This window comes from Glycine soja, chromosome 9 (genome assembly GCF_004193775.1).
Source record: "Glycine soja cultivar W05 chromosome 9, ASM419377v2, whole genome shotgun sequence".
In the NCBI taxonomy this organism is placed as follows: Eukaryota; Viridiplantae; Streptophyta; class Magnoliopsida; order Fabales; family Fabaceae; genus Glycine; species Glycine soja.
This window is the reverse complement of record NC_041010.1, coordinates 17,318,146-17,332,518: the sequence shown is the minus strand read 5'-3', so window position 1 is coordinate 17,332,518 and position 14,373 is coordinate 17,318,146. Positions and strand designations below refer to the sequence as shown.

The following is a 14,373-nucleotide window of genomic DNA, read 5'->3' as shown; positions in this document are numbered from 1 at the left end:
GTTAATGAAAACTTAACTTCCTAAGTCTGAGTTTCAAAACTTGGACCTACAATCAAAACCAATTGTTAAAAATTGAATACTACAAATAAGGCACAGAGTACAATATTTTGTAAAAAAAATAAATTTAGGTGTCTTTGTCAACCAAAAATACAAAAACTGTGTAAATGAGATTTGTTCCAATGAAAGCATCGATCCTAAATGGGATTTGTTCCAATGAAAGCATCGATCCTAAATGGGATTTGTTCCAACTAGATTTTAAAATATTCAACTATGTAATGCTTTGGTGTTGGGATTTGCCTCATTGCCTAAACTAAAATCAACTACTGTATTTTAAATATTTGATTCCAGCTATTAACTACTTTAAGGACAACACTAATTTAACAATCACATTCATTTATGGTATAGGTTGTAGAGGTAAAGTACTTTTCAAGAGGGCATCCCCTAGAGGCTAAGAGGGGCTATAAGTTTTACATAATCGTTAGATTTTTGCACAAACTACTTATTTGACGTCTTTACTTCTTACTGGTAGGAGTTGTAACAAGGTGGCACAAACTTTGGGTTGTGTTACTTTTAATTGTAATTCTCAGCGAAATTGGATTGACAAATCTCCTCATGAAATTACTTGTACTTTTGTTGCTCATGTGGCCTGAACGAATCCTAATAGGCAGACTTTGAGGCTAAGGTTGGGAGGGGTTTTAATGAAATTATATTTTTTTCAAAACTAGTGCAGTGAACCTGGAACTTGAGTCATGGGTTCAGCCCAGTACAAGGTTGACAAATGCATTGGTCAAAATGACTTTAGTCTATGACGAATGAAGGAGAGCCTAAGGTTGAAAAATCAATGGCTAACAAGGATAAGAAAGCAATGCTTGAGAAAGCTTACAGTGCGATTATGTTGAGTGTCAGTGATAAAGTAGTCAAATAAGTCTTCAAATTGATTATGACCAGATCTATAGTAAATCATCTCTATCAACAACCTTTATATTCTTTCAGGATGAATCAAGATAAATGTATACGAGAACAGTTACATTATAAGTCTTTGTTGATTTGGAAAGCATTCATCTTATTATAGATAATGAGGATCAAGCCTTCTTATTGTTGTGTTCTTTACCTAAAACTCATGCACATTATAAGAAAACCTTACTTGTTGGAAGAGACTCTTTATGTGTTAATGAAGTACAGGCTGCTTCGAATTCAAATTAATTGAATGAAAGAAAGAAGAATCATTTACTATTGGTGAAGAATTGACAGCAAGGGTAAGATCATGAAGGAAAACCAATAATCATGATAAAAAAAACGATCTAAGCCACAACAAAAGAACGGTGGAGGTTATATTCCTAACATTAGATACCATCACTGTAAAAAGGAAGGACACATAGGAAGCATTGCCTTGAGAGATACAAGGACAGTATTGAAAGCATGTTAGTCTATATTATATTTGAAACATAATAAAGGAGATGCAGGTTCTATAAAACTGCTTCTTGGTTTCTTTTTTTACAAGATATATATGCCCTTGTATAATTATAATTTAGTTTGGCATCATTCTTTTCTCCCATGAAAAATTTCCTCAAGTCCATCCTTGCTTTCACAAATGGAATTATTCTAGCAAATATAATGACAAGAAAAGAACCAGATAGAATAAGCCTAGTTCATTCACCAATGAAATTGTTCCATGTTAGATTTCTAAACCACATAAAAATTGGTACCTAGTGCTAAATTAACTTAATTTAATACATTGATCAAGGTGAAAACACAACATTAACCAGAAAACAGGAGGTGAAAATATATACTGATATGTTGATATAGAAAGTATGTAAAAACAATTCAATGTGTTAGAGACATGACAAGAAGAAAGAAATTGTTGCAACATCTAGCTGGTCTTGTTTAAAAAAATTTGTGCACGATGTAGCTCATACCAATTATTATATAGGTTAACTTCCAAAAGGCATGACTATCAGTTAAATTGACTATTGTCGTACGTGTTCAGGAGCTTCAGTAATCAGTAGAATACTATGGTTTGAAAAAGTGTTAGATGTACAATATAAGTTGCACGAATACGAGTACAATATCAAATTATCAATCATAAGTATGAGTACAAGATATGAGATCTTTTAAAAAAAATTAAGGGTACAAGTATCACACTTTAATACCTATGGATGACAATCACTATGATATCACAATTTAATCGTTTCAATTTCAATATTTCCTCCTCTATCATCAAAGAAAACAATTGCCCCTAAATCTAGTTCGTCAATAGAAAAAGTAGTAACCTCAAGAATATCAACCTGTCAAATAAATCTTACTCATCTTCAAATGTTTCACATAGAGTTCAACTCATTTAATTTGTATTCACAGAGACTGAGTGACATATTTAGGAGGTCAAGATCAGAGACTAGAGAGTCTCTTGTCATCAATAGACACGACCAGAGACACGAATGCAATAGCACCACAAATGAGAACAGATAATATGAAAGGAAAAACCTTGTTTTTACTAAAAGATAAAGTTTTATTCATTGGACTCTGGGTCATACAAACCCAATACGTACCCATGTGTACCTAAATTAAATACAACAACAACAACAACAACGCCTTATCCCACTAGGTGGGGTCGGCTACATGGATCAACTTCCGCCATAATGTTCTATCAAGTACCATACTTCTATCCAAACCATTAATTTCGAGATCCTTTTTGATAACCTCTCTTATAGTCTTTTTGGGTCTTCCTCTGCCTCAAATTGTTTGTCTTCTCTCCATCTGGTCTACTCTCCTCACTACAGAGTCTACCGGTCTTCTCTCTACATGCCCAAACCACCTAAGTCTATTTTCCACCATCTTCTCTACAATAGGCGCTACTCCAACCCTCTCTCTAATAGCTTCGTTTCTAATTTTATCCTGTCGAGTCTTACCACACATCCACCGCAACATCCTCATCTCCGCTACACCTACTTTATTCTCCTGTTGGCTCTTGACCGCCCAACATTCTGTTCCGTACAAAATCGCCGGTCTTACCGCAGTCCGATAAAACTTTCCCTTTAGCTTGATCGGTACCTTTGCATCACATAACACCCCCGATGCTTTTCTCCATTTCATCCATCCTGCTTGAATGCGATGATTCACATCCCCTTCAATTTCTCCATCATCCTGTATTACAGACCCAAGATATTTAAACCGTGTGACTTGAGGGATAATATGGTCTCCTATTTTTACCTCTGAGTTAGAAACCCTCCTTCTTTTGTTGAACTTACATTCCATATACTCCGATTTGCTTCTGCTTAGGCGAAAGCCATGTGTTTCTAGAGCTCGTCTCCAAGTTTCCAACCTCTCATTCAACTCCTCCCTCGACTCTCCAAGGAGGACTATGTCATCTGCAAAAAGCATGCATCTCGGCGCTATCTCTTGGATTTGTTCCGTGAGGACATCCAGAATTAAGGTAAAAAGGTAGGGGCTAAGGGTTGACCCTTGATGTAAACCAATTGTGATGGGAAAATCGTCTGACTCTCCACCCTGTGTCCTAACACTAGTCGATACCCTATCATACATATCTTGGATAGCTCGAATATATGCAACCCTAACCCCTTTCTTCTCTAGAGCTTTCCACAAAATCTCTCTAGGCACTCTATCATACGCTTTCTCCAAGTCAATAAAAATCAAGTGCAAGTCTTGTTGGGCCATGCGATATTGCTCCATCACCCGCCGTAATAAATAAATCGCTTCCATGGTCGACCTTCCCGGCATGAAACCAAATTGATTCTCAGTAACTTGAGTCTCCTTTCTTAATCTCCGTTCGATCACTCTTTCCCATAATTTCATGGTATGACTCATGAGCTTGATTCCCCTATAATTTGCACAATTTTGTATATCCCCCTTGTTCTTATAGATTGGCACTAACGTGCTTCTCCTCCATTCCTCCGGCATGCGTTTTGACCTCATAATTTCGTTAAAGAGTTCGGTGAGCCACTCAAGACCTCTATCTCCAAGAGTTTTCCACACTTCAATAGGTATGTTGTCTGGCCCCACCGCCTTACCATTACTCATTCTTTTCAACGCTTCATTTACTTCCTGTTTCTGAATCCGACGATAGTACTTATAGTTCCGGTCCTCTTCTCTTGTATCTAGACTGCTAGAGTCATATCCATATCCATCATTAAATAAGTTGTGGAAATACACCTTCCACCTTTCCTTGATATCTTTTTCATGCACTAAGACTTTGCCTTCTTCATCCTTAACACACTTTACTTGATCCAAATCTCTAGTCTTCCTCTCTCTACCCTTAGCAAGCCTATATATAGATCTTTCTCCGTCCCTGGTTCCTAGAGCTTGGTATAGTCCGTCAAAAGCTTGGGCTCTTGCCTCACTCACCGCCTTTTTGGTTTCATTTCTAGCTATCTTATACTTATCCCAAGTTTCAGAATTTCTACACCTAGACCACTCCTTGAAACACTCATTTTTTACTCTAACTTTGCTTTGAACATTTTCATTCCACCACCACGATTCTTTACCCCTAGGTCCAAAACCTCTAGATTCACCCAACGTCTCTTTAGCCACTTTAATAATCTCTTGGGACATCTTGTTCCACATATCATTTGCACTTCCTTGTGATTGTCCACACCAACCCTCCCATATCTTTTGTTGGAAGATTCCTTGTTTCTCACCCTTCAAGTGCCACCATTTGATCCTTGGTGCTACCAGAGGACTTCTTCTCTTTGCCCTATCTCTAATTCTTACATCCATAACCAAAACTCTATGTTGGGTAGTCAAGCTCTCTCCCGGGATAACTTTACAGTTCAAGCAATACTTCCTATCAGACTTCCTGATAAGGAAGAAATCTATCTGAGAACATGTCCCTCCACTTTTGTAAGTGATAAGATGTTCCTCTCTTTTCTTAAACCATGTATTGGCTATAGAAAGATCCAAAGCCTCTGAAAACTCCAAGATGGATTTACCCTCCCCATTCATCTCCCCTAGGCCAAAACCCCCATGCACCCCCTCAAAACCTCTAGCCACGCTACCTACATGTCCATTGAGATCCCCTCCTAGGAAAACTTTCTCTCCTTGGTGTACCTAAATTAAATATCCAAGGTTTTTTTGGAAGATGTTTTTTGTGCATACCCAGTATGTACCCACAAATACCAACAATTTTTTTAAGGAAAAAGTGAATTTTATTCATAGAGGGCATGAAATGTAGGTGATTTCAAGATTTGGGTATTTAAGATAACTATAATCATACCTAATAAATAACTAGATAAATTGAAGGCTCTAACTAAAAAAGAAATCCCAGGGCTTATTCCCTTTTCAAGGTCTTGTAGCCAGATTGATCCAATCATCTATATCTTGTTTCGTCCCTTTGGCTCTCTTGCTTAGTATCCCAGTCCAAGATCTTATTGAAAGATAAAGCCACAACTTATTCAAATTCAATAGCAAAGGATATTCACCCTGCTACTCCATCTTCTCTCTTTCACTCCTTCAAGGCCTCTTTCAAGCTAACAAGATAAATGGGTATTATAACTCTAACCATAACTAGTAATTATTTTTAAAATATGGATATATAACTTGTTTTGAATACACTAGTTATATAGTCAATTATGTAACAAGTTATATCTAAAACCAATTACATAACTAGTTATATCTAAGGAATATTGTTGATTCAAATAACTTCCCAATCAGCTGCCTCGACAACAATGGCTAATCAAAGACGGATTTGACCCAACAAGCAAGAAGAACAGAGTATAAATCAAGCACACCAACAGGAACAAGAACATAGTGCTATCCAAAATCATAATGTTACCTGTCCAGGGAATGAACAGTAAGAGCTTCAGCTAAGAATGAACAGAGTATAAATCGCAACACTAATTGCACGTTTGCAGACCTAGGGCAGAAATACCATGAATTAGTTCAAAATACGAAATGGGAGTACATAAAACAAGCCCATTCAAATGGTGTATTCAGCCCCCAGCATTTCATAACCCATAGAACCCCATAAAGCTTTAAAATTAGAGCCGATAAAGAGACCCTAAAAACAAACCTTCAACATTCACCCTGAACCAAATGGCGGCACAGGACGTTGTTTGACAACCCGATGTTGGAAGAAAGGTATATGACAGCAAGTGAGTGTTGGAGACGTGAGGTCAGTTCAGGAAGGAATGGAAGTTTGTGAATGTATGTGTTAGCTACGACAAGGACGACGTTGTCTTGAATGACTTGAGGCACGCGCGATTTCATTAAATTTAATTGGATTTGAATTCCACAACGGTGTTAGTAAAAACCCATCATGGATTTATCATTTCTATGACGATCATTCTAAGCACCATTGTTGTATGATCCATTTCACGATGGGTTTTGTTCCACCGTCATTGTTTACAAAATGATAATTACAAAAATGTCACCGCCTATTATTCTAAAGCGATTTCTAGTGACCGACGTCATATGTGTGTCATAGAAGCCTCTTTTTCTAGTAGTGAAGACACTAGATTTCAGAGGGTACATGTTTGTATCATCATTGACCTAGTTTTTTAAGCTAGTTATGCTTAATTGGATATTATGTGTTCTACTTATGTCTTTTGTTATACTTTGAGCATGATTTTAGATGAATCTCATTCCGTGTCGAGTTTGTTGTCCTTGAGATGAAATAGTTTTGAGCATGTTGTAATGTTTAACAAGAGTTTATGGTGTTAGCTTTCAAGGACTTGGTTATAAAATATTTGGTTTATCATGTTTTTAGTCCCCTAAATTTTTAAAGATTTTTGTTTTTAGTCCATAAATTTTTTATTGTTGTTTTTAGTCCTTTAATTTTTTCTCTTTTTACTTTTAGTCTTTTTAATGGACTAAATATAAGAAGAAAAAAAAATAAAATAATAAAAAACTAATAAAAAGGTTCAGAGATTCTAAAAAAATTAAGGAATAAAAAGATAATAAGCACTAAAATTTTAATATTACGAATTCATTAAAAGTTCTTAAACTCTAATGATCTAATTAAAAATTGAATGAAATTATAAGAACATATATAAGGTAAACATATATAACGATTCTAACACTATAAGAATAAATAGTGTAACGTCGTATTATCTAGCACAAGTATAAAGGTGTTTCTTTACTTTCAACCTCACGTACCCTAAACATTTTCTAGATTTTGCCCTGTGATAGCTAGGGTCTGGTTGGGCCGCACAAGGGTAAGGGAGTAAGTCCCACTCTATTTACAATTGCTGTACAAAGATGATGACTTTACAATGTAATTAAACTAAAGTTAAGAAATATGCGAGACATCGACAAATACAAAACATCGGAAAGGCGTGTGTACTTATTTGCTTAAAATACAAAAAGGAAATAGAATCATTAGAGCCAGCGGTTAATTAACTAATCCCATAAAAACCATTTAACAACTCATTTTTCGTTTGGCATATAGTACCTATACCATCATCTTATGTTCAGGTCTGTGAGTATACTCAAAATCAATGTGCACAAAGGCTCTTTCAACTTCAGAAAGGTGCTCCAATTTCTCCTGCAATGTCTCACCAATGTTGTGTGCTTGATTGAGTGGCATATCTTCCGGCAACACAATATCTACTTCAACAAAGTAATGAGTACCAAACGTGTATGCTCTCACAGTGTCTATGTGCTTAACCTCTTCATGGTGATTCCATATCAGATATGTCAACTTTGCTAGAAATTCAGGTGGCGCTGTCCTTCCAATAAGAGACCATACATTCTCAATCACTGTCTTGGCCCATGTATTAATAGTGTACACTGCTATCTGGATTCGACATTCGAGATATCATTGTCAGTAGTGTTGGAATAAAATTTTAGTAATTAAGGAAATATTTAAGAATGAGAGTGATTAAAAAATTTTAGAGAAAAAAAATATTTGTATAAATGATCACTTCTTGATTTGTGACTTTGATTTGACTTCTTGCAAATTCTAAGACATTTTTCTTATCTATACTGGTGATTCCTCCCAAATCAATGGTTAAGATTTGTCAACACACTTAATCTAATAGTTATAAATGATTCTCAATAACTTTTTTTATAAATGTAAAGTTACTCATATTCTAGAATATTTAATAAACTAAATTATTTTCTAAGAAGATTTTTCTAAAACATGCTTCTAGAATTTTAACTTAACATGTCTTATACAGTCTTCTAAAACTTAGATTTTTTTTAAAAAAAAAATAAGACCCTAAATTAAATTTATATTTCAACTCGTAAATCAATCATGAGTTTGTTTATTTCATATATGTAGTAACAGAATATTCATATAACACAGGAATAACCATTCGAGTTTTAAGTTATAAGAAATGATTTGTGTAAATGACCCTTGTAGAATCATGGCAAGTCAAGTAATATACAAACTAGTACAAAATGTAAACCGTGAGCACCCAAGAAAAAAAAATGGGAATGGATTGTCTGACGTTAAAATTTAATGTCAAATTTTTAGAGTCTTTGTGTCTTTAATCTCTTCATAAAGTACTTGTAAAATTTTAGTTGGTCATGGTGAAAATGTGTTTTTATCACATTCACAAATTTTGATGAGGCACTAGCTACTTGTTTAACATGTATGAGCAATGAGGTAGACTCAAAATTTTCATATGATATAACAGTGAAATTTGATCATGAGAATGCCCATTTTTCAAAGATGGGAAATAAAATTAAAAAAATAGTATGTAGCGGTTGTTATGAACTCACAATAATAGCTCCCATTGGATCAATCCACCAAGAGTACTTGACAGCAAGCATAGCAGCAACTAATCCAACTGAATTGGTAATAACATCAAAAAAATGATCTTGTGCGTAAGCTCTGATAATTTCGTTCTTAAACCTTCGACAGTAGACCATGAGAATGAACTTCACTACAGTAACAGATGCCATAATCCCGATCACCCATTTCAACTCATGGGGATCCATTTCAGGCTTAGACTATAAAATAAAGAATGATACAAGAAATTGAAAAAGGTGGACTAGTAAGGTTCACAAAATCTATAAAGCATAACATCCCTTAACTTTGCTACACTTAACACATCACATAAATGACTAAAGAAAAAAAAATTCAAACTTCATATATCCACTCCTACAATAACTGGATCCTGAATTTTGTAAATTTAACTCAAAGGAAATTCATCACATTTAAAAATGAAACAAATGCCTGATCTCAATTACCTTTGAAATAAGTTGTCGGCCAGACTCAATCAAAATCTGCAATCCCAATGTTGCCATCACTGATGCAAAAACAATGATACCCTGCATTGGAAGTCCTGATCAATATGTATGTCTCTTAACAATGAAATGACTATTTTGAAGAAACATATCCAATTGTTATTTCCACTCATTACATTTGGAAGCCATTGCTAGAATTTACCAAAATTAAGTCGCATAATGTTCACCTTACACTCTTTAGAGGTTATAATTAAGACTAGGATAAAATATGTTTTAATTTGATACTATCTAAAATATTTTGAGATATTACTTTTAGTCTTTATAAAATTGTAATACATTCTTAATGACTATATTTTAACATTAACACGTACTTTTAGTCTTGATAGGGGTCTAAAACCATGACACTACTTTTGGTAAATGTATAGATTAAAAATGATTTAAATTTTATATAAAATTAAATTAAATTTTGAATATTTGAAAGGACTGAAATCATATTTTACTCTCTAAAACTAACTTAATTACCACTGGTTGCATCCGTTTCTTTCCAATGGGGTAGTGATACTGGTTTGGATTTCTCATGGCATAAGCAGTGAACCACAATATGAACCCTGACAAGAGATCCAAGAGAGAATCCATAGTGGAAGCAATGACTGCTAATGATCTGCTCTCAATGGAAGTATAAACCTTTGCTGCAAATAGCACCAAGTTAGCTGCATTTGACACATTAACTGCCAGGCTCTCACTTCTTGCTAATTGCTTCATTTCATCCTGAGAAACATAGTGCTGATCAGTTATTTAAATATTACTCCTTAAAAATTTAAAGAAACTTTTATTTATTGATATATGATAAAGAACAATGATACATACACCACTCCACAATGTCATACATCCTTAACACACCTAACAGAACATTTATTATTATTATTATTATTATTATTATTATTATTATTATTATTATTATTGTTAAATAATAAAATAATATATTTTATGTCACTTCTATTTTACTGTTTAAGAGTGTTTGTCAATCTTTTTCCTATAATAAAATGAAAATCCCAAGCAATTACTTATAATTATTTGTCTAAAATTATTAAGTTAAAATGATTTAATTTAGTTGGTTAAAAAAAATACACGAGTTATTGTAAATCTTTTGTATTTAATTCTCATGGATAAAAAATAAAGAACATAATAATTTTACTGTTTTTTTTTTGGTGAAATCTAAGGAATTCACTGTGATTATGGCAATTTAATCATGTTGTTATATGATTTGTTTATACTATGGTATGGTAAGTTACATGTATGAACAATGATAAGTAAATCAAGGTGAATGAATAATCAACCTCAGTGAGACTTCCTGGAAAACAACCAGTTTCAGTCATTGTATCCATGTCATTATACCCTTCAAGGAGCCTCTCTTGTTTCTTGTAGTATTCTGCAACCTTGCGTTGCTTCTCTGAAATAAAAAATTAATTAGAAAGTTACATGGAAGAAAACCACTTCAGCAACAAGATTGATTTATAGAGGCATAGAGCCACGCATTTTACAAAACAAAACATATTGAATAGCAATTTTAGGAAGTAGAACAACACGCATTGCAGAAATAAACCAGTTTAGAAGTTACCCAAAAGTACTATCTCGCATTTATGCAATTAATTTATAAATTAAGCATCATGAAAATGTTAATGACAAATTTTTGGTTCTAATTTCTCTAATTGTTCATACACATTTTCTTTTTAGAATTGAAGATAAATATGATTTAGATTTTACAACTCACATATCATATTCAACCAACTGAATTAGATCTCTATGATTTAGGTAAATTTCGAATGTATTAAATTTTTTTTGTTGATAGGATAAATATCTTAAATTAATACCCAAAAAAGTCAAGATTATTAAAATCACCTACCATAATGTATTTTAAGAGAGGCCAGTGTTTTTCTTTTCTTTTTTTTTTTTAAAATCCACTTTATGTTTCTTGTTCTTAAATTGGGTGTTTCTATATTTATCCACAGTTTGATGGCATGTTGAAACCCACTTTTATCAAGTCACGCGCTTGCTATAAACAAAAATTGTAATATTCTGGAGGATCAAAAACAAAATTTATTCTATAAGGACTCTAAACATAAGACCAATATAGTTGCAAGGACTAAAAAAGGTTGGCAATAAAAACAGCTGAATTGCTGAAAAAAAATTGCAAGAACGAGGAGCAAAAATTACTATATTTCTATATACATCAAAATATTTAAACCCTCTTTGAGAAATTAATCATAAATTGTACATGAAACTGTAGACAGTCTCAGTATTTGTTAAATCAACATCCTTTTGCATGTATATACTTCAAAAAACATTAATCGGCATTAAATTTTCATAATTAAAAAAAATAGTTTGGGGGCAAATACACTCATCTATCTGCATACTTTTGTGCAAGAATTTTATATATCTGATAAGTTTGATACAAGAAACTTCAATAACAAATTCATGACGCGTGTTCAGACCCACATTTTTAACCCAAAAGACATGAGGCATCTCGTCCATATCTTTTACACATGCAATTATCAATAAAACCTTCTCATATCCTTTTGAATAAAACACATAAATAACATAATTCATACACAGTTGCGTCATGGAATCACTTTAGAACCCAACTTTTCTAAAAAGAAGATAAAAGAACCCCACCAACACAATCGTAAAAGGATGAAAATAAAATCTTAATTTATATGCCAAGATTCCCTCCGTCAGTACAAAACAATAGAACAACACCTAATTCAACAAAATTAAACCGACCCATTACTCTATAAAGATGATGAGTTGGACAATTATCGATATAAAAGCTAATTGTAAAATTTTAGTAATTTTTTAAAATATGAATATCATATTGTATGTTTCAATAAAATAACGAGGTAATAGATTAGTTGGTTTTTGAATTGCATAAATATTTTAAAATTAATATATTTAATAAGAAGTTTCAACACAATGGTTAGATTGATAAAGTTTAACTTTTATAAGAAGTTTATTAAATATGGTATTTTATTTTACCAAACTTTAATGACTATTGTCATTTGCTCCTTTCAATAGAGAAAAAGTAATAATAAATTTATATCTTTATAAATAAAAATAATTTACTATTATAATTTTATTAATATTTGAAAAACAAATTTCAAAATTGATATTATTATAAAAATTATATCTTATCCTTCTAAACTCTCCTATATTTCACCCAGACTAAATTAAAATGCAAGACTTTTTTTAACGAGAAAATATTTACCAATTTTAGTTTAAAATTGAACTTCTTTTAAACTTAAATTTTCATTTTAGATGAGAGGGAATGAAAGGTTACTATATACACCTTATTTTTAATTAATTTTAATTACTTTTTTTATAAATTACATCATTTTTTATTTGATTGAAAATTCTATTAAGAAAAAACAATATACATATTTTTTTTTTGCTCAATAATATATATAACTAAAAATTCACGCCAAAAGTATTTTCTAATTGGTTAATTTACAATATAAATATTTCAGCGTGAGAGCTAGCCTATTAAGCTCTTCGTTTTAACGTATGTAGTACAATTACAACTTTCTCTTTTTAAGTAAAACTAAATTTATTAGGTCAAGCACTGTCTCAATCACCATGAAAAGAAAACTAGCTAGGGAGAGATGAAGAGAGAGAAAAATGTTTCACTTGGTTTCCGTAGAAGGTCACGGAAAGTGAAGTAACTAGGGAGGTGTTGATGATGATGATCATGGCTATGACTTAAGCGTGGCAACTGAAACTCCTTCACGTTGAGTCTCCATGACAATGACGACGACGAGTCTCCGGCAACATTCTCCGTCATGAACTGTTCCCTTCTGCCAGTCTCGGCGGTGGCGCCGTGGTGTCCCCTACCACTCTCCGACATCACTATTTTCAGGGTTTTTTTTTTTTTTTTTCAGTTTTGTTATATCATATTCATATGTAAGCTGAGTAACGGCCTTTCCTTGTTATATAGGGAAATTCACGAGTGGGGGAAATATATAATGTGCCTCTCTTTTAGAAAGGTTCAAGTGGGTCTTACACGTGGCATCATTTAATTAGTTGATTTTAGATGTTGGACAGGAAGATTTGCTCAAAAAGTTGAATGATTGCAAAAAAGAATGTGGACTACAACTGTACAATGCATGTACGTGAAAAAATAATACTAACTGGGAGTAGGTATATATATTTAGCCGGAGGATTATTTATGATAAAATTTATTAACTCATGTTAATGAATGTGGAATCAATTATATCTCCTCTTCTTTTTACAGCATCAATTAATTATGAGTGAATTTATTTTTTAAAATAAATGCGTTTTTAATAAATAAGTAATTTTTTATTTTTCTAATTTATTTGTTTAAACTGTTTATTTAAAATAAGCAATTTCTATTTTTTAAAATTATTTCTTTTGAGTTTAAGTAAACTCACTCAATATTTACTTAAAAAGAAGATTCCTCTAAGAATTTTTATCACCATACGTCAGTACTTTATCTTATTTTTTTAAAATATTTTTTATGTTGATCTTTTTAAATTTTAATAAATTCTTCACTGATATTTTAAAACTATTCCAGAAGTTAACTTTTATCTTATGGAATAACCTTTTAGTAAGCCTAAAATTCACTTTTAAAATGATCATTTCAAATTTATTTTTTCTCAACAGAAGTCTCTCCTTTCACTAGAAACCCAAAACACATTCAAACCCATACATGGTGACACACAAAGGAAGGAGGGAGAAGGTGGTGGAATGACGTTGTGAGGAGGGTGCAAGGGTTTGCGCAATGGAGGACGAGGTCGCTTTCGTCGTGGGAGGGTGAAGGAGGTGGTGCAATGTGGAGGATGAGGTCATAGTTGTCACGGGTGAAGGAGGTGCCATAACAAGTCTTAGGACTGTGATTAGTATGGACGAGGTGTTTTGGAAATTTAGTCTTTTCAAACATTTTTGGGAGGTGTAGGATACAATATGGGAGGTGCAAGATTTAAATCTCGTGTTTAAGTATACGGGTCACCCGTGAAGCTGAATTAAACCAAACTAATCCAAACAATTTGTGTTGGGCATTTAGTGTGCTTGGATCACATCCAACCTAGCCCATTCAATCTCGTTGACTTTTGGGTCAAGTCACAAGTTTTTATTTCTAAACATGTTCACCCGACCAGGGGGACCAAATGTTACAATTAGAAACTAGGAGAATGAAAATTGTGGATTTGCAAAACTACG

At 33.0% G+C, this 14,373-nt stretch overlaps 1 protein-coding gene across 2 annotated transcripts; it reads right to left on the bottom strand.

Moving 5' to 3' along the window:
• Positions 1 to 7,033: 7,033 nt before the first annotated feature.
• Positions 7,034 to 13,128, bottom strand: LOC114425499 (metal tolerance protein 9-like). 2 transcript variants are annotated; one of them, XM_028392440.1, is made up of 6 exons: positions 12,826 to 13,127; positions 10,482 to 10,594; positions 9,667 to 9,912; positions 9,148 to 9,228; positions 8,677 to 8,907; positions 7,034 to 7,747 (listed from the first exon to the last, which is right to left on the bottom strand). In XM_028392440.1, the coding sequence occupies exons 1-6, from the start codon at positions 13,040 to 13,042 to the stop codon at positions 7,403 to 7,405; spliced, it is 1,233 nt and encodes a 410-aa protein (XP_028248241.1). In that variant the 5' UTR covers positions 13,043 to 13,127; the 3' UTR covers positions 7,034 to 7,402. The 2 variants fall into 2 exon arrangements, with proteins under 2 accessions (XP_028248241.1, XP_028248242.1); XM_028392441.1 differs by lacking the exon at positions 8,677 to 8,907 and having other exon boundaries at positions 12,826 to 13,128.
• Between the last annotated feature and the right edge of the window lie 1,245 nt (positions 13,129 to 14,373).

Bases quoted from the DNA above. Each gene is read 5' to 3' on its own strand.
- LOC114425499 (XM_028392440.1), bottom strand. From the start codon at position 13,042: ATGTCGGAGAGTGGTAGGGGACACCACGGCGCCACCGCCGAGACTGGC. The intron at 9,913-10,481 runs GTTGATTATTCA...TATGTTTCTCAG, and splicing joins TTCCAGGAAGTCTCACTGAG to GATGAAATGAAGCAATTAGC. The intron at 9,229-9,666 runs GTAATTAAGTTA...CTTCCAATGCAG, and splicing joins AGAAACGGATGCAACCAGTG to GGTATCATTGTTTTTGCATC.